The sequence below is a fragment of the Anastrepha obliqua genome, chromosome 5 (genome assembly GCF_027943255.1).
Source record: "Anastrepha obliqua isolate idAnaObli1 chromosome 5, idAnaObli1_1.0, whole genome shotgun sequence".
Lineage (NCBI taxonomy): Eukaryota > Metazoa > Arthropoda > Insecta > Diptera > Tephritidae > Anastrepha > Anastrepha obliqua.
Genome location: NC_072896.1, coordinates 74470832 through 74495092, shown reverse-complemented (window position 1 = coordinate 74495092; position 24261 = coordinate 74470832). Strand labels below are relative to the sequence as shown.

The 24261-nt window shown below is 34.7% G+C and overlaps 2 protein-coding genes across 2 annotated transcripts; one reads left to right on the top strand and one right to left on the bottom strand.

Moving 5' to 3' along the window:
• On the top strand, nt 1-24261 carry LOC129248832 (uncharacterized; the record flags this gene model as incomplete). The annotated part of the gene is made up of 8 exons (XM_054888444.1): nt 1-214; nt 3149-4288; nt 8739-8859; nt 15744-15904; nt 20343-20450; nt 20519-20713; nt 20812-20944; nt 23896-24261. Coding segments are annotated over 8 exons (2187 nt in total), but the record flags the coding sequence as incomplete, so codon positions are not given.
• Nucleotides 11844-12602, bottom strand: LOC129249221 (uncharacterized). Its single transcript, XM_054888910.1, has 2 exons — nt 12344-12602; nt 11844-12264 (listed from the first exon to the last, which is right to left on the bottom strand). Exons 1-2 carry the CDS (start codon nt 12443-12445, stop codon nt 12016-12018), a joined length of 351 nt encoding a protein of 116 aa, XP_054744885.1. The 5' UTR covers nt 12446-12602; the 3' UTR covers nt 11844-12015.

Below are 24261 nucleotides of genomic sequence, written 5' to 3'. Positions count from 1 at the left end.
AATGTCAACACAGATTTGCCAGATTTTGACTATGAGACAGCGATTTATTATGGCGATTCAAATGTTAATATTGGCGAGCCATTCTCAATCACATGCATAGTCCCCTTGGCCGATCCCATATTTTGGCTCAAAGATGGCGAGCCAATAACGCGGCACAATCTGCGACACGGACGCGATGAGCACTCGTACACGCTGTCGGAGAGTGCCATTGAGGGTGAGTATCCAAACAGTGGGTGTTTTTAGCTAAAAGCAAGCATTTTCGTATACGAAATTCTAGTAAAAAAAAAAACAAAAAAAAATAGATGTAGACCAAAAAGCGTCGTGCTTTTAAAAAATAAATAATATGCTTTTAGCGAGCAGTTTGTATTTGTTGCTCAGGCGATAAACGCTTTTTTTGTAGATTAGCAAGGTAATGAGTAACGAAAAGAAAGAAAAGAGTGCTAGAAAAAAGTGTTTTTGCGTTGAATGGCTTTAACCTGTGTGGTTTGAATATCCCAAAGGTGAATCAAAAATAGCTAAAAGGTTGTAAAATAAAGAAAAATTCAGAAAATCCATTTCACTAAACTGATCGCTTATGCCATCTCTTGCTGCAAAGTTAAGCTATGGTCGTCTTAGAAAGCGGTGGCCTCACAGACGGCAGTTTGCAGTAATTAGCGGTGGATGTACAAGGAGGCCGTTTTTTGGCGGTGAGGAAAGGTGTTAACTTAAACGACCTTATTTAACGGTGAAAGGTTAAAGTAATGTGTACTTAATTAGTTTTAAATTTATCTTCTTTAATTAAATACAAAAAAAAAAAAAAATAATAATAATAAACTGCGGTGTAGGTTGGGCGATCTAGACATAGCACTCTTTGTATATTTGGAAGATGAAGAATCATTGGAAGATGAAAAATATCGTTTATATATTTTTTTTGTTTTTAATTTTTTAGTTTTGATAAATTAGGGTTTTTATTTTTGTGTTTTAGTATAACCTTTTAGTTTTAATAGTGAATTTTTTTTTCTCAATTTTTTTTTGTTGATAATTTTTAAAATACGGCGAAGTTAAAAAAATAAAATCGGTACGTTTTATACAATTTAGGTATTAATAAGGTGTCGTAACTGCTATGTTGTGTGTCGTGAAGTTTTTAACGGTTAAATAAATGTTTAGTGGACCTCTAAGCACCACCAACTATTTTTATTCATTTTATAACTTGTACAATACTTTGCGAATGCCCTGAATTTATTTTTAATAGTTAGTTTAAAGGGCACGACTTCAACAATGCGACACTGGCGTAACCTTTTTGAGTATCCCAATTGTCTAAAACGTCCCGATTTTTACGAAATCGATTAGTATTTACTTTTTAGTAAAGTTTGTTTGAAAATTATGAGAAAAATATAAAAAAAAAAAAAAAAAATCGGCGATGAATTATAAAACTAAACGCAAAGTATTGAGCGGTTCCTCAACTTCAAGTATCAAGCAATCCAGCTGTTTTACATTCTGTTTGCGATCGATGCTCTCTAGGGAGCCAACGCAACACATCCACCGCTATATGGCAAATTACGGCAGCGTTTCTTAGGAAACCACAGCTTAAGAGAAGTTAGCAATAAAAATATATGTTTTTTGTATACTTTTCCTCCTTTCAGATAATAAACGAATAAGTTTTGCAGTAATTTTCTAAGGGTTTTCTAAACAAAATTTTTTTTTTTTTTTTTGTTTGAAGGTTGCTTTGTATATTAACATAAATGGCGTGAAGTCTGTAAAGAACCTCGTTGAAGTAACTTGACTGCCGCCAAAATATAATGCACAATCTCTTAATTTTAGTCCCTCTTCTCGTATTTTCCAATGTTTCTGATTAACCTCGTCGAGTCTTTTGCGTCCGTGTTTGAAACCTGATTTGGGTACGCTTTTCCATAGTGCGGAACAGTTGCAAAATAGGCGAGAAATCGGTTCCTGCATCCTATAGTTCTTAATGCAGCTTTTACAGCACCTTGGAGAAATATACGAGATTTAAGACTATTTGGCAGAGTCCAGTTAAGAGTTCGTTTCTAACCCTTATAAATCATGCTATGGTTAATTTTTATTTAAAAAGTTTTCAGTACACCTTTAAAAGTGTTCCATTACAACATACTTTTTAAAAATTCCATAATTTATTCTCTATCAAAATATCTGTATGAGAAGAATCTTTATAGATTACACAACAACAGTTCTCATGATACTAAATTTACAAGAAAACGGTTTAAAGAATATTTTTTGTGTACAAATTATTTGCTTCATTATTCTCTCCAAAGGCTGCCAACTATGAAAGCACCAACTGTGATCTTCAATTTTTATCTACAAATTTTTTTACCTTAAATTTTTTTTCTTCTTGATATTAGAAATACAAGGTATAAAATTACGAGAATACATTTTATTTTTTTTTTCTTCATTCCGACGTTCTTTATCTACGGTAGTTCTTTCAAAGCAACATCTGTGAAAGTGAAGAATAAAGAGTCACTTTATCTCTTAGGGACCGTACTTCTGGTGTGATGTCTTCAGCTCTCAACTGCCCATGCCAATTTGTAAGCGTAACTCATTTTCTGAATGAATTTGATTTGAGCAACGATTCGCTTCAAATAATTCGTTTCGTTCATCAATCCATTTAAATATTTTCGAAAGTTAGGAGATGCCCTAAGATCTCTATTTTTTCCATTCGTTTCGTTCATTAATCCATTCAAAGAATGTCAAATATTGAGAAACAGAATACTAAAATGATATGCACTTACACACCTATTTAAGAATATATTCTCATTCCAAACCCATACGTTATAAGTCTCGCATTTGATTCATTCCGACCAGTTACTTTTTGATTCACCTGGCACACCTTTTCGTTTATTTCTTTCTTACTTACTTAACTGAAATATATTACAGAGTGGTTTTTCCATTGAATCCAACTTAGTTTTATAGCCAAATTTTTCTTTTAATTTAACCAGTTCTAGTCTCCTTACCCTGAATTTCGTTGTACTTATTTTTTAAAAGTTAGGTTTAGTTTGATAACAAATAGTTTTTGTCATTACTTTAATAAAAAAAAATAAAAAATAAAGAAAAAAACCAAATAAGCAGAAACTAGTAAAACAAAATCTCAACAACAAAACCAAAACTTTCTCTAAAACTCCAACTTTCCACTCTCAAGGTGAGAAACACAAAATCGAGGCACATCTTAACGTGCGTCACGCGCTTAAAGTGCACGAGGGTCAGTATAAGTGCAACAACTTGCACACAAGTTACCACATGTTGCACGTACGCAGTGCCAATGAGGCGCCTCAACATCCACAAACATACTCTCCATTTGTCGTGACAGCGGGTGGCGTCGGCGGCGGTGACGGTGACGGTGGTGGACATCTTTCAACATTCTCGGCGTACGAAACTATACACGATCTGACGCCCAGTTCGGTGGATGATCTTTTCACAGGAATATGGGACACGGACGTGAATGTGGGCGTTTCGCCGGCTATGTCACTGCCAACACTAACGACAACAACAACAGCAAGCACCACACATCGGCGACAACATCATCACCATCATCAGCAACAATTGCCACAAATGCCACAATTCAAAGCAACAAATCTGGATGAGCAGCACAAGTTGATTTATATAAACGCCACAAATTTCGATGGTAAACCGTCATTAACTCTGCCAGATAGCAGCAGTGACGGTGGCAGTAGTGTTGGTAGTGAACTGGACACACGGTTAAACAATTTTGAATATATGACGCCAAAAAAGCATGGCGAAATAACAACAACGTCCAATCGCGGTAACAGCGGTGGTGGTGGTGGTATTGGTGGCGCTAAATATCCACCTATGCCAAATTTCCCACCGCCACGCTTGACAGTAGCGCCCCCACCGCATCGTAATACGGATCATCACTACCACAGGATCACTGCCAGCAACAGTAATAGCAATAGCAATCCCTTCACGACGCACGGCTATCAACTGACCGAAACACAATCCACATTTCCGCTGCAAACGGCCCCGTCAAACTACCAGCAGCCTACACAAATGTTCACGCCACAACAAATTGGTGTACAAACAATGACGCCAATTGATAACTACCGCAAGCAAATACATCAGCATCAGCCCAATCAACAGCAAACTTATCCACCGCATCAGTTTATGAATCCGAATTTGAGCCAACAGAATCAGCGAAAACAGCAGCAACAGCGGCAGCCAGTGTTTCCAAGTGTTACCGCAGTTTCGGTGGGCGGCACTATGGTGTTACCCACATCTCTGTCACCACAACCCACTCCCACGGCACAAATGCCAATCCGCAAGGGTGAGCCTATACCTTTTAGCTTTTATCGCTAAAGAATAAATACAAAAAAGAAAAAGTCGAAATAAAAAAGAATAAATGAAACTCAGTTAGTCCGATCGCATCAACGCATTTCAGTCTCAGTCTTCACTCACTTTCACAATTGTCACCAAAACCCCCCCAACACTAACCAATACCATCTTACCGTCCATTGCTCAGTGACCATGGATACGAATTTGAAGTTGGTTCTCATCTCTCCTTATCACTTAAACGTTGTTTATTTGAATATTTTTTTTCTATTTCTATTTCCATTTCAGATTTTTAATATTTGTTGTTATTTTATACTTGAATATGTTTTCTACTGCGTTTGATTTTTTTCTCGTTCAATATTGCTCGTGCTTTTCTCTCTTTCCTAATCTCATTAAATGGCAAACTTACTCTTGCTGAATATCACTATTGTTTTCAAACTTGGTGATGTTTACATATTTTAAGCAAAAAACTTTATGTGTGATTTTTGCCGTTTGTTATTACTAATTATTATTACATATCTATGCATAATAGCTTTAAGATTGCGGAACTAAAACTTTTATACAGCTTTAGCTTAAAAAATAAACTAAAAAACTATTAATTTATTAAAGCATTAAAGTTACAGTTAAGACAAATATATTTCTAAAAAAAAAGAGGAAAAAAAAATCACCTATGTATATAATTTTTTTTTTTTAATTTCAATGTGGAATAAAATGGAATAGTAGAATAAAAACGGAGACTGGAACTTCGATCTTCTGCGCTCTCTACACATTAAAATACCTCATCAAAACCCAGGATGGAGCTGGGTTGCAGAGCGCATGTGCTGTTCTACCGGTTTCCTCCATCGCGTTCGAGATGTAGGTGGGTTGTTTCCGGGGATTGTTGGACCACACCCCGAGCCTGCAAGCATTCTCAGTTGGTCCTTATGGAGGTTTATGAGATATTTAAGTCCGTTTTAATTATATTATCCCCGTAAGGATTTAGTATGTCGTAGCCTTATAGTTAGGTGCCAGCTTAGATCTCGCAGATGGTATGTTGTCGAATGACCAGAAAGAGCCAAATTTCTTTTAGTTTCGTGGGTGTCACTACTTCGGTCCCAGGTATGCCCCGGGACCAATATGAGCCGTATGTGATTGCGCATCCCTAATAGATTTAAATTCACTACACACGCAAGGGCTAATAAGGATTTCAGATTAAAAGGATGGCAAGGGCTTGAGTGCAACTTAACTGTGACTCCGCCCATATCGGAGGTTTTTCTCCTAAATCGGCCTCTGCGCACAGACTGATGGTATACACTTTCACTTGGAAGTGTCTAGAAAAGCCACCCATCGGCGCAGACAGCTTTCTTCTGAGACCACATACCCCAGCACCCAGTTTAGTGTGCACTCTTCGAGTTTTTTTTTTTCAAGAACAGGGGTACTCCAGTTACCTTTATTGTTCAGTTTACTCTAGATCCTCGGTTAAGAGTTTATGATCTTAGTGATATTATCTCTGGGGACTAGAACAAGTGTGAGATGTAAGTTCAATGATCACACTAGCCGTGGTGGCCTATTTGTGATGAGCATTCAGTTTGTCCACGGCTCCATGATCATTACGCTTCCATCAAATATTAAATGATAGAAACAGCTGTTTCTAGTAGCGGTCGCCCCCTTAGCAGTGTATTTCTGCATTGAAAAAAGTTTCTCATAAAACCCATGTTACTTTCGGAGGTGGCAAATTAGAGGAGCAGTTCAGCCAGAAATACAGCAAAGGATGAACGCGCCTATATATATACCCAAATAAATATATTGGTATATACTCGTTGCGTTATCCCTTTTAACCCTCTAATGCGTGAAGCTAAACTTCTGCAATTTATTAGCCCATATGTATTTTCTGGGTGAGAAAAGCGCTAACCTGAAGTCGGTTCTGTGATATTCATCATAGCTTATACGTGTGGATGCCTGTGTGCGTACAGCTAACCCACAAATTTATTTTTTAAACTACTAACCGATAATAAATTATCGCAATTTTTACTTTTATTGAAGCTATGAAAGAATTATGCACTTCGATACGACTATCAGAAATATATCGTTTTTACAGAAATAACTTATTTTTTAGGAAAGCCCAGAAAAGAGTAAGCTCCATTTCTTCATGTGCTATTTCGAAAACCCTTTGGCCCCAGTACACTGGACCGAGGACTCGGAAAGTTCGGTAGACTACGCCGTTCAATTTCCAAACTCATAGCTGTGCTTACTGGTCATTGGACAATCGGCACACACGCGGAAAAGCAAGGTTTACCATTTAACCCCGATTGCAGAAGCTGTAGCGACCTTTCAGAGAGGAGACTGTTGAACCCTTTCTCTGTAAATGTACGGGTTTGGCAGCTAGACGATTAAGGCCACTGGCTCCTGATCCTTTCTTCGACAGCCTGGATCCTGGATCAGTGCGCCAACCATAATCCCATCAATCTTCTCCTTTACATCAACAGTTCTGGATGGCTGTAAATATAATATTTGCTTGTTGGGAGTCTCATAATGGTATCAAAACTGCGCTTTAGTGCCATTTGGGGAGTGCTAGAGTGGTACTTCAACCATTTCATCTACGTACCTACAGAAATAATTCACTTGGTAAATACCAGAAATTTCTGTAAATCCTAAAATTTTACCGATAATAATTTTGACATTTTCTGCCGTATTTTAGCAAACTTATATCGTTTTGTTGGTAGAAATTTGTTTGAGTGATCCTAACATCAATGGGCTTGGAAAAAAAACATTAGTAAATTGAAAATAATTGGCTTTAAACATGTTTACCCTCAACCAGCCTTGTGCATTAGAGGGTTAAACGTATTTGGCAGTCAAACAACTGCAGCGTACCATCGAATTTTTTTTTAGTCAAATGAGAGGCCATGGAAAAGCAATAAAGAGAAAAAATTTTAACAAGACTTTTGAGTTTCTATAAAATAATACAACAAAACTCGTGTCATTTTTATTTGAAAATTATAAAAACAAAAAAAAAGCGCATGCATGTATGTGTATATTATATTTCCTTACGTACAACTTTCGCCGCTAATCATATAATTTGTGCCGTTAAAATACAAATAAAGAACGCATACTGTGCATAGCAAATCCGCTAACCAAAAGAAGAAAAAGAAAATAATTTTTATTTATCAACCGCATTTAACGCGCAAAGTTTGATATAAAGTGCTTCAAGTATTTAAATATTATGCCTTTCTTTCTTTCTACACATCCATTAGTTAATGCTATCAATTGAATGATTAATTGCATATTAATACACAGCTTTACGAGCGCTGATTCATCAAAAACAAAAACAAACTTTGTTCTAAACTTTTCTTTCCTTTTTTCCGTACTTTTGCCATAACTAACAACATTAGGAGGAGTGCGAGGCTTATAAATAACAAATATTTTCAAAAATTATATGATTTCAGTCCAAGTTTGAATTGTAAAATAGTCTTTAAAATTCTGCGCTGCTCTCATCTATTGTGTACTTTCACAAATCTACACTCACACACACATGCATACATATCGTTTATTCGTCAACTTATTCAATAAACTCAAAAGTGATATCATCATCACCGTCACCACTATGACATAATGTGTACATACAACAACAACATGAATGCTTATTCTATTACATATGTACCTACGTATAATAGCGCCCAAAAGCCGATATATGCATACATACTATATATGTATGTGTGTGTGTAGCACATAGCGCACTGATTCATATGCAAGCGGCTAGCTGGCAAGTTAATTTGTATCAATGAACAAGTGTGAATTTCTGTATCATCACCCGAAAATGCTTTAACGTTTTTTTTTTGTTTTCTCAAATTTTACGCCAATTTGGCTCTCATACACACAAACATGAAGTTTGCACACACGCTTACCACCCACCTACCTACATATGCACACATGAACTTATTTATTACGATAAAAGTTTCCTATTAACTTTTCTTTAGCATACATACTTTATTTTATTGCCATAGTATATCTACATACATACATGCATACATACATACATACATATATGTACATATAGTGTATTTCTTTTTTTTATTATAATATATTTTTCCAAGACTATGTGTAAAATAATATGTCTTTGAATAGCTTATATGTATGTACTATTTTTGTTCTCTTGCTAGTGCGATTTAATTTATATTATATTTATATTTTTATTTCTATTTTTTCTTTTACAATAATTTATCTATTTATTTTTTAAGTGAAGAGTGTATTATTTTTAGTTTACTTTTAAAACCATCATTACCTTGTCTTATTGAAAATGAAAAATGAAATTTAAGCACAACATTAAATTCATTTACCATCAATGAGTTAATGTCGATGTATTTATTGATATCTAATGGAATACAATGATTTATTTTTGTAGTGCCTTTAGATACCCATATGCTTGTATAGATATAATATTAATTTTGTATATGAATAATTTTTTGCAGATACTGACTTTTTGGTGCCAAACTATGATAATGCAGAACATCAGTTAAAAGTATTTGAAATCAGATCACCCCTAGTACTTAGCTGTAACATAACCAAAGGTGATGGTGCCGTACTCAAATGGTGAGTAAAATGTTTACAATATTATTACAATTATTCGGCCTGATGCAACCAGAAGGAAGGTTCAGAGGTTTAGAAATGGATTTGGATGAGGTATTGTGATGAGTAAGTAGAGGGCACAAACGATTTTTAGGTGACAATGCAAACTTCAAATTATTCTATTTTATTTTCTTACAATTATTACAATATCACACAAGTGCTGAAAAGTCCGAGCCTAACAAAGAACACGTTTTTTTTTTGGTGAATTTGGGAGCAATTCGAAGTTCAATTAATGTAGCAATTGCTCAGAATCATCAACACGTTCTTGGTTTTGGTCTACAGTGAGCAAACGCGGCACCCACTTGAAACAGAGCTTTCTCCTAGTTACATGATCATGCCATATAAAGCCAATACATTCTTTTGATATCTTTACGATGTTAGCTAACTCACGCAACTTCACTTTTCGATCATTCAAAACGATTTAGTGAAATGTTTCGTTGTACTCTGGGTGTACCGCCTCAATTGGACGTTTACTGCATCATCTATACAACCACGTTTGAAGTCAACAAACCATAGGTTTATTGTTGTTTCTCATGGACTGGTGTCCCCATAACACTTTTCAAGCCATTGCTTCTCTTAAACGGTATTTTTTCCCATCAAGAAGCAGTGTAAAATTAAAACACGAAATTATTTTTGATCCAATGTTTTGAAAGTAACAAAAATAGCGTCACTCTTAGCACAATAACTCACGAACTAAGGAAGAGAATATCATGAAATTTTAACAGCTGTCTTTTTAAGGTTAGTACTAACTGAAAAAGAGGTGAATGCAATAAAAATAGTGCCATCTATGTGTTAGGTCCGGCACTTTTCAGGACATGTGTTAATATATGTGGGGTGGAAACTCCAACTCTACTATCTAGCTGTAAAAAGCGAAGAAAGATGGTAACCACTTGTTGAAAGACGGCAAAATGTTGTGCAACGACGATGCAAGGAAGTGTAAGAAAACGGCGAAAGAGTTAACCTGCAATTAGTGGGGCCATACCTTAGCCATAACCGTAATCATAGCAATCAATTGTTCTGATTAAACATATGGACATCCTGTAAGCGGCTGTAGGTGCCGCACCATAACGCCATAACTATAACCTTAGCCATATGTATTTTTGAATTTTGAATTTTGGTTTTTTCCGCAACTGTAAGCAGTTGTGAAATACTTGGCATTTGTTTGCGATAAAAATGTGAATATTAACAATGAAAGACGAAAAATTGATTGACTTAATGAAAATTTATCCGTGTTTTATGACAAAATGCAATATCAGCTACTTCAATATCAGTTGATTATGGTCATGGTATGACTAATCGACACATGCTGTAATGTTGCGGCTATGGTTATGGTTACGGCTATGGTATTATGGCACCACTAATTGCAGCTTTAAGACAACGACAGCGGCTAAGACGCTAAAGTGGTTAAGACGTAATTGTGTAATAATCCTCTATTTTAGCTTTTCAATTTAATTTAATTTAATTCAAAATGAAGACTACGAATTTACTTGTACTTTTAACTAATATTGATAAACTTTGCAATTCATAAACTTTGAATAAACAAATACCTCAGATACAAGTGTTCATCAGATCTGTTAAATAATTTGAGCCGAAAAAAATAAAGGGAAAATATCTTATCAGAAATCAAAACATAGGTTTCCGACATATTTTAATGTAAGAGTTCAAAGAACGCGCTTTTGGCCTATAGTATTTAGTAATACGTTTTCACCAAAGTCAAGCCTTGGGTTTGCAGTTTTTGGGTTTGAGGGAATTGTCAAATGCACTGTTTTTTTCCAATTATCCTGTCTTTGTACCGCGTTTATTCGATATTTTAAAAGTTTAGGGCGGCAGCCTTTAATGATTGAAATGCAAGCAATTATCAATAATATTTACCGTATGAAACTTCTTTTAAAGTTCCCCTTTTAACATTTTTCCCAACAACCTCAAACTCTCAATTTATTCTTAAAAAACCAATTTTGGCATAATAACTTCAAGCGCTGAACAGTTTATAACTTGATTATTTTTTTATAAATTTTAAGTTTTACATGGTTCTGGAATAGAGATTTTTTGTATGTTTGAAAGAACCTTGTAAATATGAAACTAACAGTAATTTTTATTTTTATTTTAACTTCGATAACAATTTTTGCCAAAATTTTAAAAGAAAATATTTTCTTTTATTCATTATTCCGAAATACCGTTTGATTCTCGTTCCCTCTACAGCCAATTCTATTTATGTTACGGGAACGACCTGATTTTGTATACGCCCAAGAACTCTCACTTTAGTAGCATTCCCCAAACATTTAGGAGGTCAAAAGCATAGAAGGATGTTGCGACACGTCTTTAATCGAGTTCTCTACACCTTTTGTTGAACTTTCTTTGGCCAGAGCACGACCACACCGATATATACGAATTGTGGTTCCAACAACACGTCACTGCGTACCACACAACTAACCTCGAAGTTGTGAACAAGGCGAATCTATTAAAGGTGGAAGCAGTAGGCCAGCTTATTTGTCTTTTCTTACTTTAATGAACTCGCCTTGGTTGTGAAGGAGGAATTTGCCGACTGGGTTATCTTAGTCATTATTCAATTAGCCACCGCCGCCCTCAAGCGACTGATCTCGATTTCTTTCTCTGGGGCTATTTCAAGTCCTTTGGCTACACTAACAAGCCAATCACTTTGGACGAGAGCGTGGCTAACACGCTATAACCACACATATTTGATCATGCCATCAAAAATTGTACCAACCGCTTGAAACACTGCCAGCGAAATATAGGTGGCTATTTGATAAATTCAATGAATGTCGCTTCAAGGCGTAGTCGAAATTAATTTGATATCACACATCATTGATGTGGTGTGTTGTGGCACATCGTTCTTATCAGCCACTCTACATTCACCTTTCTTATATTCACCTATCACAAAATAGCAAAGTTAAGCAACCAATAATTTCCTGTAATTAAAACAACCCACATTTTATGTCTCTACAAATTTTATCGAAATTATAATTTTTTTTGTACATTTACACAATTTTCACAAAATATGTTAATATGTATGTATATAAAAGGAAGCATACATATTAAGCTACATCAAAATACACAAATTCAAATTAGTCATTATAAATCGTACCGATTTCCTAGTATAGCTTAGCGGCGACGACGACGTCGGGAGCCACGTCGTGAGTTGCGTCGTCTGCGGCTGCGACTTCGTCGCCTACCACCGCGATCTTCCAACTCGCCATTATCCTTGTAATTCTTATCTTCAGGTTCGCTGTCCATAATGTCCAAGTCAACAGGTGCGGCATAGTATTTTCGGTTAGAGCGTTGTATATAGCCATAGCGCACGCCCCCATTTAAAGTTTCTTCCACTGATTCTTTCACATCATTGGGATGCACCTGAAAAAAAAAATAAAATTCCGCTTGAATACCTTTCAATATAGTACCATTTTGCATTAAACAAAAACAAGTTACTTACACCAGCCGTATCTGCGATGTGAGTTACAATTTTCATAACTGTTGCGGGCTCGTCCAGATTCTGCAACGCTTGTAAAATTAATTGTCCATTTTGGTTGGCCATTGATTATGCACTTCCAAACTTTCCTTTCGATTACAATGCCTTGTCCACCCGTACGCTAGCTAACGGGTCAATAGATTTGTAAATTTTTTGTATATGACAAAAGAAAAAATCGTTTCGCACACGACGAATTTTTTAGTTAAATGAAAGTTTTCTGAAGTTTAATGAAAAATGTTTTATAGCTTACTCGATTTCGGTTTGAAGACTTATGCCAGGACTTATTAAACAAGTAATAGTAGACAGTTGCATGTAGAGTGGATGGCGCATTCTCAACAATAGAATAAAAATGTAGTTGCAAATGTCTATAATTTTTACTAAATTTAAGATTAACTTAGCATTGTAATTTCAAAGAGAATTATAAGAGGATTTTTCGGACTTTTTGAAATAATGGTACGCGATTTTGGTCCATATTTAAGGTTATTTTTATATAGGAAAAATCATACGCAGAATCTAAAAGTATAAGTCTTCTTCTTTCGAATGCGGTTGAGTATACGCCAATATCTTTCTTCTCGCTGAGTTGAAAGACATCAACATTTTCAAATTAAAAACTTATCAGTACTCAAATACCTACTCTGGACCACGCCAACATGAAACAGTCGAACAGTCGGCGAAAAAAAGATATTGGAGCAAGTTCAGCGGGACACGAAAAAAAAGACTTATATGGTACTTTTGGTTTTTCTAAAAAACAAAAAAAATTGTGATGCTACATAAGCTCAAATATAGTCCGAAATATCGCTTTTTGCACTTCTTTGTTAAAAAATCTCGGAAACCTGAGCCATCAGAGCAAGTATGGATTTAAATTTAGCACCCCGAAAATCTTTGATTGTTTTTTTAATGAATAAATTATTCTACATTTCAAAGATATTTAATACTATTTATTCATTTTTGAGCACATAGAAGTTTTTTTTTGGTTTGTTGAATTTGTGAAAATGAAAATTGCTAGTCCATTATGCGGGAGTCACAGCTTGACTTATCAACCGCCTGAATTAATATGAAATGAAAAAGAAAGATCTGCATCTTACAATCATAAAAAAAAATTTATGTACCTCAAAAATTAAGAATAGAAAAATCACAAAATGAAAGACGTTATCGAAATTATTTGCATTTTAGACTAAAATTTTTATATATTTTCTTATATTTTTTGACAAATTTTTCAAAACAAGCCTGAACACAAGATCATATAAAGAGGGTTGGTGTCGAAATTCTGTATGTACAAAATTCTAAAACAAAATTCTGCTTTTTAAAAGTCTGCTTTTTTAAAATTCTGCTTTTTTAAAATTCTGCTTTCTAAAATTCTGCTTTCTAAAATTCTGCTTTCAAAATTCTGTATTACAAAATTCTGTATTAAAATATATTATAATGTTAACAATGTTAAAGAGGTAATGTAATTATTTAATTTATTATTATTATTATTTTTTATTATTATTCGAGATATTAAATAAAAAATAATAATAATAATTTTTTCTTCAGTTTCGATAGAATCCACAGTGTTTTTGCGTAGAACTTCTTTTCGCGTGGGCGGCCTTCGGCCGCGCTTCAAAAAAATAACCCTCATTAGTCCAACTCCGGCTACGCAATCCACAGTATTTTTGCGTAGAACTCTTCTAAAAAAAACGACAGCTGCGAAGAATTATTAAGAAAAGAAATGAATTAAGTCACACTACATATTTAAAAAGAATTCAAAAAAAATTGTAATTGGCAAAACTAAAATATTGTTATCGCTTAAACATATACATATGTACATATATTTATGGAATAAATGTTTATTTTGTTACTTCTTGTATGACGAAAATCACAAAACTTGAATAAAGCAGAATTTTTCGCATTAAACATGCAGAATTTTGAAAAAGCAGAATTTTAGAAAGCAGAATTTTAAAAAGCAGAATTTTAAAAAGCAGAATTTTTTTGCAATTTACAGAATTTTGTCACCCAGAATTTTGTAATACAGAATAATGACACGCTGCCTATAAAGAGCATAACAAAAGACATTTTAAAAATTGTTTATACTTTTGACCAAAATTTTCAAAAGTTCTTGCTTTGAAACAATTGTTGACAGAAAAGTTTGCTTAAGGAACCAAAATGAATAAGAGATTTGCTTTTTGACACAACTTTGGTTCTGCTTTGAAAAAAAAAAATGATTTAAAAAAAAATTTCAAACCAAGTTCTTTCTCTAGAAAATACTGAGAAGATGTGTTCAAAATTTCAACGAGATTGATACATTTTTTTATTTTTTTACTCGCCGGTTCGAAACACCTACTATGAATGTTGCTGCTTGTGGGAAAAAGTGGTTGACAACTTAAAACAACTTTAAGAAAAAAAAACGCGTTTGGAAATGGTTTCATAACTTCTGAATATTTGAATGTGAAATGCGCTTCATCCGACATCAAAACATTATTTAAAAAATCAATTTGTGTGGCTAATTGTGTAAAACGAATAGCGTATTGTAGTCGTTGTTGGTGGTTCCATAATAAATTTCCAACAATTCAATTATAACCTACAAAGAGACAAAAATAAATATGTCAAAAAATAAAAAAGTTATTTGTGCTTAACATTAGTAGGTCTTATTTGGCCCACCCTGTACATATTTTCATAAAAAAACTTTCGAATTTTTTATTTATTTTTTTTTTTTTTAAGCAATTGCGAAAGAAGCAGTTTCACTTGGGGCTGATGGCATTGCATTTTTAGTGTCTTAAACAATAAGAAACCGCCAGAGCATCCCAGTTGCGGTCATAAATTTAATATTGAGAAAAATTCAATGATTTTAGTAACTTACCAATGCCGTGTAGTAATCCTTCGATAACCTTGCAAAACACATTTTCTTTTCGAGTAGTTCCTCTTAACGTGATCGAGTAGCTTTTTTGTCGCTCACAGTTCATCGGACTTATTTACACTTTTTCATATTTTTACTGGTGCTCGAATGCAAAGTATAGAAGCGTCGGGCTTATAGAATATCACTTGAGGAATAATTTGAATAAGATTATAAAAATTTACTGGACTGGCATATTTTTAACCCTCTAGCTCCCAGCGACTCTCATAGGTGACGTGAGTTGAAAAAAAAAAAATTATACTTTAATCCAAAGTTATGCGGGAGTAAGAAAGACGTTGGCTATACATACTACGTTTCTTTGTGTAATACTTAGTTTTTTAAAAAATAAAATATATGTTAAATTGCAATCAAAAAAAGGTATACGAGTATTATGTATACAAATAAATATATAGATATGTTAAGTCTTTTACACCACATTTTTTGATTGTTGTCAGCTGAAATAAATTTTATGGTTCTTCTTCTTTCTTTTTCTAGGGAGAAGAACGGTACGGATGTTGCGAAAGTCAAAGAACTTACAGGACGTTACAGAATAATTCAGGCCGAAAGAAAGTTCATAATTGACCGAACAGATATCTACGATGATGGTCTCTACAGTTGTGTAGTCGATGATCAGAAGAAAGATATTAATGTAGTTGGTAAGTTTCTACGATATTAATTATATTACAAAGTACAAAAGTACCTAGCTTAGCATAATATAGCATAGCATATCGACAATGGGTTTCGAACACGGACCTTACTGAACCATCCATAAACCCATTCGGCCAGGTATTCATAATTTGAACCGATTAAATTTAATTTGCCCGCATGGAGAGCTGTTTCTGCCATACCGCCATGCGGAATGATGTTAGCACCCACTTACTATAGGGGCGTTATCATAGTTAAAAATCTCATAAAAAAAACCTTAGACTTGGCCCGGTTAGGAATACCATAAGGAACAAGCGGTAGCTCACGAGATAGCTGTTCAGAAACGATGGTCTAGCGTTCTTAGGAGAGCCTAATATTTTAATACTAAAATTCAACATACGAGATATGAGTGCTAAATTATGAGCCATAATTCACGACCTCTAAGGTACTTAGTCTATGAAAAGTATGGTTTCAATTTTTTTTTATTTTTTAAGTGAAATACACTTTCTTTTCAAAATGGCCACTGTTGCATGGAAATCTTCTTCCCCGTAAGGAAAAAAATCACTAGGAGCCAGACCATGACGCTGGGGTGGACGAAATATGTTTTAGAATTTTCTTCAAAATGGTTTTCTATGGCCAAAAGTTTTCGTTTTTATAACGCCGCTGGAGTGACAGTCCTTGGCTGGATATAAATCCCGGTCGTTCCGGTAACTTAGAACCGGAATCGTGTCGTGTGTCCTTATTGTCACAGTGCGACTTGAGCGAGAGCCCTCTTCACATGCCTTCCTTGTTCATATAGCCGTGCCCTTAAACCCTTAAAAACCGATGCCAATTATTCAGAATTGTATGGGTATTTCCTTTCCCTTTTTAACAAGGAATTTAATCATATCACGGCCCTCCAAATTGCGAGTATTACCAGTTTCCGTTGTCAATGGTGTTTTTACATACATATGTTGTGTATCCATGGTATACACCCAAATAAAAGAAAAAAGTCTTATTTATAGTAATACAAGGAGAAGTCCAAAATAAACAAGATTAGCGTCATAGAAATGTTTTTGATGGCGCTATCTTTTTAATGAGTTAGTACGTTGGAAGTTGCATCCTTTGCTGACTTCCAGTGAAAGCTTGGTGACATCCGGTTCAGTGGAAGCGAAGTTACTGCGTCCAAAGTGTCAGTATGTTTGTGTCATCGGTACAAAAATGAGCTTCGAATAAAGAGCTAATATTAAATTTAAAATCGGTAAAACGTTTACCGAAACATTTGTATAGATGAAGGAAGTTTATGATGCGATGATTGTCTATCTCGTGCCAGAGCTCATGAGTGGTTTACACGCTTCAGAGATGGTTGTGAGGACATAAACGACAATTAACATATGGGCCGCCCAAAATCAGTAATCGCCGAAAACTCCATCGAAATTGTTCGTAAATTTATTAAAAATGAACCTAAATCATTGTTGAAATTCATGGAATCGAGGTTGAATATCGCATTTTAACCATCAATCGCTCACCGTATTCGCCTGATATGGCTCCCTGTGACTTCTACCTATTCGAAAAATTGCATTTGGCCATGAAAGGAAAACGTTTTGCGTACATACCGACATCCTGAAGAACATTCCAGTCAATGACTTCAAACACTCTTTCGAAAAGCTTTTAGATCGCTCAAAACAGTGTATCGAGGCCAGAGGAGACTATTTTTAATTCATAAACTCGGAGTTATCGGATCAAGACTCCTGTCGTTTCTATTTTAGCTCAGTCTTGTTTATTTTGGATTTCACCTTGTACAATTAAAATATTATAGTAAAAAAATAAAATATCTACTGATGTTTTTTTTTTGCACCCTTAAAACTTCTTGGCATCCCTAGATCTTTCTGGAGGTCCACCAGGCTTTCAGTTGGTTTGGTGGCACTTCACTTCATCATAAAAGTTCTAGGCTGATTATAAATAATGCAAGAAAAAACGTCGCCAGCCCTTCGAGGCTATAATAATGTCAGTAGAGTTTGTAGTTTTGCAATAAAAATTATCCAGAATGAAAATTCCAGCGAATTGTCATTTCTTCGTTCTCAAAGTGAAAATAGTCTCTCTGAACATCAGTACGCTCGTTTCCACGAGCTGCTAATTTATGAATTCCATACCTAAAGTGAGAATCTGATCTATTATGACCTCATTATTTGATGAGAAACGCTCTGCACGCATGCATTTTTTAGGTCTGGAAATAGGTGAAAGTCGCGGGCCAAATCTGGTGAATACGGTGGATGCCCACAAATTTGGAATTTTAATTCATGGATTTTAGCCATTGTCGAAATGTTCTTGTGACATGGTGCATTGTCCTGATGAAAAAGAGTACTTTCTTTTGCAAATTGTGTATTTTCTCACGAATCGTTTCCTTTAGCTGGTCTAAAAGGTTATAATAGTATTCAGAATTTATTATTTTACCAGTTTGTAAGTAATCCACAATCAACATCCCTTTCGCATCCCAAAAAACTAATGCTAACACCTTCTTGGCCGATTTCTAGACACGAACTTGTTTCGGAGCCGAAGCACTAGGTTCACACCGCTCTTTAACATCTTGTTATGATTTAGGATCATGGTGATATATCTAAGTCTCATCCATGAATGAATCGACACACAAAATCAACTTTATCCTTTTGAAAACGCTCAAAATGTTGTTAGCGAATGCGGCACCCATTGTGCACACAGCTTTCGAAAATCCTAAACTTCAGTAAAAATATTGCTTACACTGCCCAATGAGATGCCTGGTGTTGTGTCTGCACGTCCTTGACGTAGATAGTTTTCAAGGCTTCTACTGTACTAATTGTTGGCGAAAAGTCCTCATACACTTTCAACATTCGTTCATGAATTTCCTTTGCTTTTAAGCCTTCTGTGACACGGCTTATAAACAAAGAATGAATTGCCATATTGAAATAAAACTTCACATATTTTCATATGAAGAGTGTAGAAATATAAAAAGAATTTAGGCTAGTAGCAACGCCCGGCGCGTAAACCCTTTGTGGGTGTTCGGCTGAGCTGCTCCTTCTATTTGTGGTTCGTGTCTTGATGTTTTTCCACAAATGGAGGGACCTAGAGTTTTAAGCCGACTCCGAACGGCAGATATTTTTTATGAGGAGCTTTTTCATGGCAGAAATACACTCGGAGGTTCGCCATTGCCTGCCGAGGGGCGACCGCTATTAGAAAAATTTTTTTCTTAATTTTGGTGTTTCACCGAGGTTCGAATCAACGTTCTCTCTGATTCCGAATGGTAGTCACGCACCAACTCATTCGGCTACGGCCAACTAGTATAGTATTGGGTGATTTTTTAAGAGCTATAGGAAAGTTTTTCAAAAAGCACACGTAAAATTCAGAAAAATGCATGAAATTTTTATTTAAATCGATAGTACAGTTAATATAATTTAATGTTTGAAGATTATTCCATGCAAATGTTGACAGCGACTGCGCTTTAAATGGTCCATCCGCTTAGTCCAATTTTGGCATACTCTTTCCAATGTTTCGGCCGGTATCTCACATATAAGTGCTTTAATGTTGTCTTCCAATGCGTTAATTGAAGCAGGCTTGTCTGAATAGACATGAGCTTGAACATATCCCCACAAAAACTAATCTAACGGCGTTATATCGCACTATCTGGGTGGCCAATTGACAGGTCCCGAAGGAGAAATAAAATGTTCACCGAACTTGCCTCTCAACAAGTCCATTGTTAGCGTGCTGTGTGGCATGTGGCACCGTCTTGCTGAAACCACTTGTCATGCAAGTCAAGCTCTTGCATTTTGGGCAAAAAAAAGTTGGATATCATTTCACGGTAGCGCTCACCTTTCACAGTTACGTTACGATTCGCAGCATTTTTGAAGAAGTACGGTCCAATGATACCTCCAGCCCATAAACCACACCAAACTGTGACCTTTTCTTGATACATTGGTAGCTCTTGCAATTCTTCTGGCTGATCTTCACTTCAAAATCGACAATTCTGCTTATTTGCGTACCCATTGATCCAAAAATGAGCCTCGTCGCTGAACACAATTTTTCGACTTTAAACTTTCTTAACAGAACACTCATTTTTACAATAAAATTCAATGATTTGCAAGCGTTGTTCGTTTGTAAGACGATTTATGGTTAAATTATAGACCAAACTGAAGATGTTTGACAGTGAAACAAAACACGAAACGTGCGTCAGCTGTTGAAACCAACTGTTTAAAAAGATAACAGCTAAAAAATCACCCATTATATGTAGTGGTAAAAACCATTTTGTTAATTAACCGAAATATCATGCACTGCATTTTTGACTCTAATTATGAATTGAGCTGTGTTAACATATACACATATACATATACAAACACACACTGTTGAAATAAGACGGTTTAGATAATAAAAAATAAATAATATGATAATGAATCAGTAATCAATAAAATGGATTAAATGCTTTTTAATTATTTCTCACAGCTCGCGTTCTTGTACGAGTGCCTTCAAATACCGGTGTTGTTGAGGGTGAGAAATTGTCAATTCTCTGTACAACTGCTGGTACGGATCCACAATTGTCTTGGAAGATTGGTATGTCATGATATTGTGCCTACACTTTCAATCAGCAATAACAACTATGCGCATTCATTTTATTGCAGGTAATTTAACAATCTCAAACAGCACAGGTCGTTATATGTTGAAACCCGATGATAATCATGTGAAAAACGCAATCTTGTCCGTTGAGAATATAAGCCTTGATGATAGAGGCGAGTATAAATGCATTGGTCGCAATGACGCCAATGAGTATGCTGACTACGCCGAGGCCAGTGACGTTTCATTTGTTCGCGTTAAGGGTGAGTCATGGATGTGCTGATATATGCTTGATGTTATACAAAAAAACTGATGTTATACATATATATTAATTAATAATTTTTTTTTAAACACTTTGTAGGCAAACTCGCCGCCTTGTGGCCTTTCCTGGGTATCTGCGCCGAAGTTCTGATCCTCTGTGCGATCATTCTCATCTATGAAAAGCGACGCAACAAGAGTGAATTGGAAGAAAGCGACACAGATCCACAAGATCAGTAAGTTTTGTACAACAAAAACAACAACAACCACAGTTATACCAGCCACCATCAAAACAAACCATATACATACACGAGTATACTTGTAAACAAACATGTAGAACAGATTAGTGTTACAAAACCACAAATAGAAAGTGTTGAAAAAAACTATTACATGTAGAACAACAGACATGTAGTTAAGTAGTAATAATATAAAGTGTGCCACCCAATTTGATGCACGCATATTTGAAGTTTCCCTATTTTCATTTATATTAATATTACATTTTTCTGAAAATGAGGCAGAATCAAGGTAAAATGCGAAAACAAGTTATTGCTTAACTGCCAAGTCTGCGTGCTGAAAATGAATGTCATTGCTAGCTGGCACACTTTATTACACTTTGGTTGAATGAAGAAAAACTCAAAATTCACAACGTAAACGACAGCAAACAAAAAAAAAAAAGCCATACACGCATACACACACACACAAACAATGCACAACTGTACCATTTATCCGTTGGAACACAAAACACCAAACGATCTTAAGTTTCTCCAAATCCAAGACATGCACCCGTACAGGCATACTCTGTATAAACATACAATAGTAATACAAAAACAAAAGTAATACTAGGACACTCACACGAAGGGCATGAAGCAAGACAAGTAAAATTCAGTTTGTCACAAAAGCAACAAATTTTCAGTTCTAATTCGTGCATTTCAGACGTTAATCGCTGAAACATTGCTAGCTACAAGTAATTAATAATGGCAAATTGCTAAAAAGTAATCGGTGTTTGTTCATCGATAGTTGATAAGGGTAAAATTAAAGTTTTCTAATAGGGTTCTATTCTAACAGATACGTTTATTGATGACAATTGAGGCGAATTCATTAAAGGAGGTGGCGCTAGGCCAACAACAACAGTTAGTACATTAGAATGTCACGTGAAAGTGAAACACAAAGAAGCGATTTATTTAAGAATACAAAATTGAAAAAAGGAACAATTTATTTGTGCTGTTGAAATTATTATGCGAGTAATAGGCCCGTCACAATGGGACAAAATAGATTATATGCCTTTGAGTCGAAGGTGCCACATATGTTGCGTGCCGTACGCCATGCCGACTTTCATTGTGGCACTACGGTACGTTTGGCCATTGTGACAGTCCTATAATACGTTTCGTAATTCAATTTCGCGCTGACATTCGAATGTACACGACGAACGAAAAAAAAAACAAATCAGCTGGTCTACTACCAACTGCAATAGATTCGCCTTGATTGCGACGCTAATCAGTTAGCTCTAAAAATATGTAGTTACACTTTTTTTTGGTGTGAAACGAATATAGGTGTATTTGCGTGCGTAAACTTAAAATAACATAAAAAGAAAACAAAAACACCAAGACGTTGAGAAAAGTCCAAAACAGTTAAAACGTAATTTAATATGAAATTTAGCGAAAAGAAAAAAAAATTAGTTAACAAATTGAAAACTGATTTACTTAAATGTAAATTATTTATAAATTTAAAATTGTTTAATTTCCGCAATGCAAAAATTGCATGACGTTTTCCATTTTTTTTTTGTTTTTGCCGATAATTACAAAGAGAAAACAGTTAATAATAACATTTTAATTTACTTAAAGTCTAAGTTAAAACTCGCGTTCGCGTCAAGTACTATGTGGCAACACTCTGCACACGAACACATCCGCAAACGGCGAAGTCGCAGTTAAACAAACATAACAAATACAAATACAACTATATATTTGCAGTGGAAATGATACTTAATATGTTAACTATTTTTGTCACACTATACACAATTTATTATTTTAATTTTGGCCTGTTACGATACAACACTAGTGTGAAAGAACTCAATGACCACATCTTTAAACGTACATAGGACACACCTACACATACAAAAACAAATAAAAAAAATAAAAAAATTAAAGAACACACACACACGAAATAAAAAATGCAATGCAAAAATTGTCCAAAAAATATATTATTGCTGTAATATTTATTTCTATATCGATTCGTTTAATGTCTTATTTACTTTTGTGCACTACTTTGCTGTAGAATCGTACATTTTTATTTTGTTAAATTGCAACTAGTGCATAGTTTGGTTTTTCTTTCTCTTCTGCTTTACACCGTATTTTTTATGATGTTTACAAAGTGCATACTTATATTTAAATACATCTGTATAATTTTTGATTGTTCTTGTAATGCATTAGAAAATGTAGGAGGGAAGTAATGCGAAATAAAGTAATGAAAGTGTGTTAATTTTGTTTTAAGTACTTATTGCTTATTTTTAATCATGTTTACACTTTTTATGATTATGTTTTCCAAAGTAGGTACCACCTACCTACACACACATATGTAGTTGGTATGAAAATGATGTACATATTTTTTTGCTGTATAAAACATATGCAACAAAAGCAATGAACTGTGGGAGGAGCACGCAAAAGTAAAACAAAAAAAAAAAACGATATATTCTGTAACCTGCCGTCAATGAAATGGCTTTACGTTATCGTGTTTCCGGCTGCATATCATGAAAAAAATGTAGACGCTACCGAAATTAAATTTACCCTCAAGCGCTTGCGTGCATATGTTCGGCTAAATCTGCTATTTTGAACAATATTTAAGAGATAATACTTAATATGATAAAATCTTAAGCTATCCATAAATTATTAAGCTCAGTACGAGCTAGTGGCCTTCATTTTTTCTTTTTTTTTCGTTTTCTTAAATGTATTACTGCATGTTGTTGCATATGTTTTCCATGTACAACTAAAACAAGAAGAAAAGAAATCATATACTGGTTCGTGCTTTTGGATATTTTTCATGTTACACGTATTTTAAGTTTTGTATTTTCGATTCTTAAATAAAATACCAATAAACATTCTGAAACAGTAATGGCGGCAGTGTATGCTCAATTTCATTATTATCGTTATTTCAATTTACGAGTCATCATGTAACCATCTTCTCATGTTTTTAGTCAGCAAGAAGTAGAACAAGAAGAGGAGACAGAAACGGTGGTATATAGTAGAGCTTCTAAAAAAGATGATGATGCAAGCAAAAATAGTAATACAAAAGAAAATAACGGAAATTAGGATCACAATGAGAGGAAAACCGATTTTTATAAAATGCATAAAAATGAAATGAAAAAAAAAAAAAATATATATAAATATATATACATATAATCACACTGAAAGTGATGACAATGATAATAAGAGCGCAAATAAAAATAAAGAATCAAATTCTTTTTGACGAACCGCAAAGTGGCGTTAATCTGGCTATTGAAGAAAGAAAAAAAAAAAAAACGAATGAAAGCAAGGCTAAAAATAAGCATAATATTAATGAG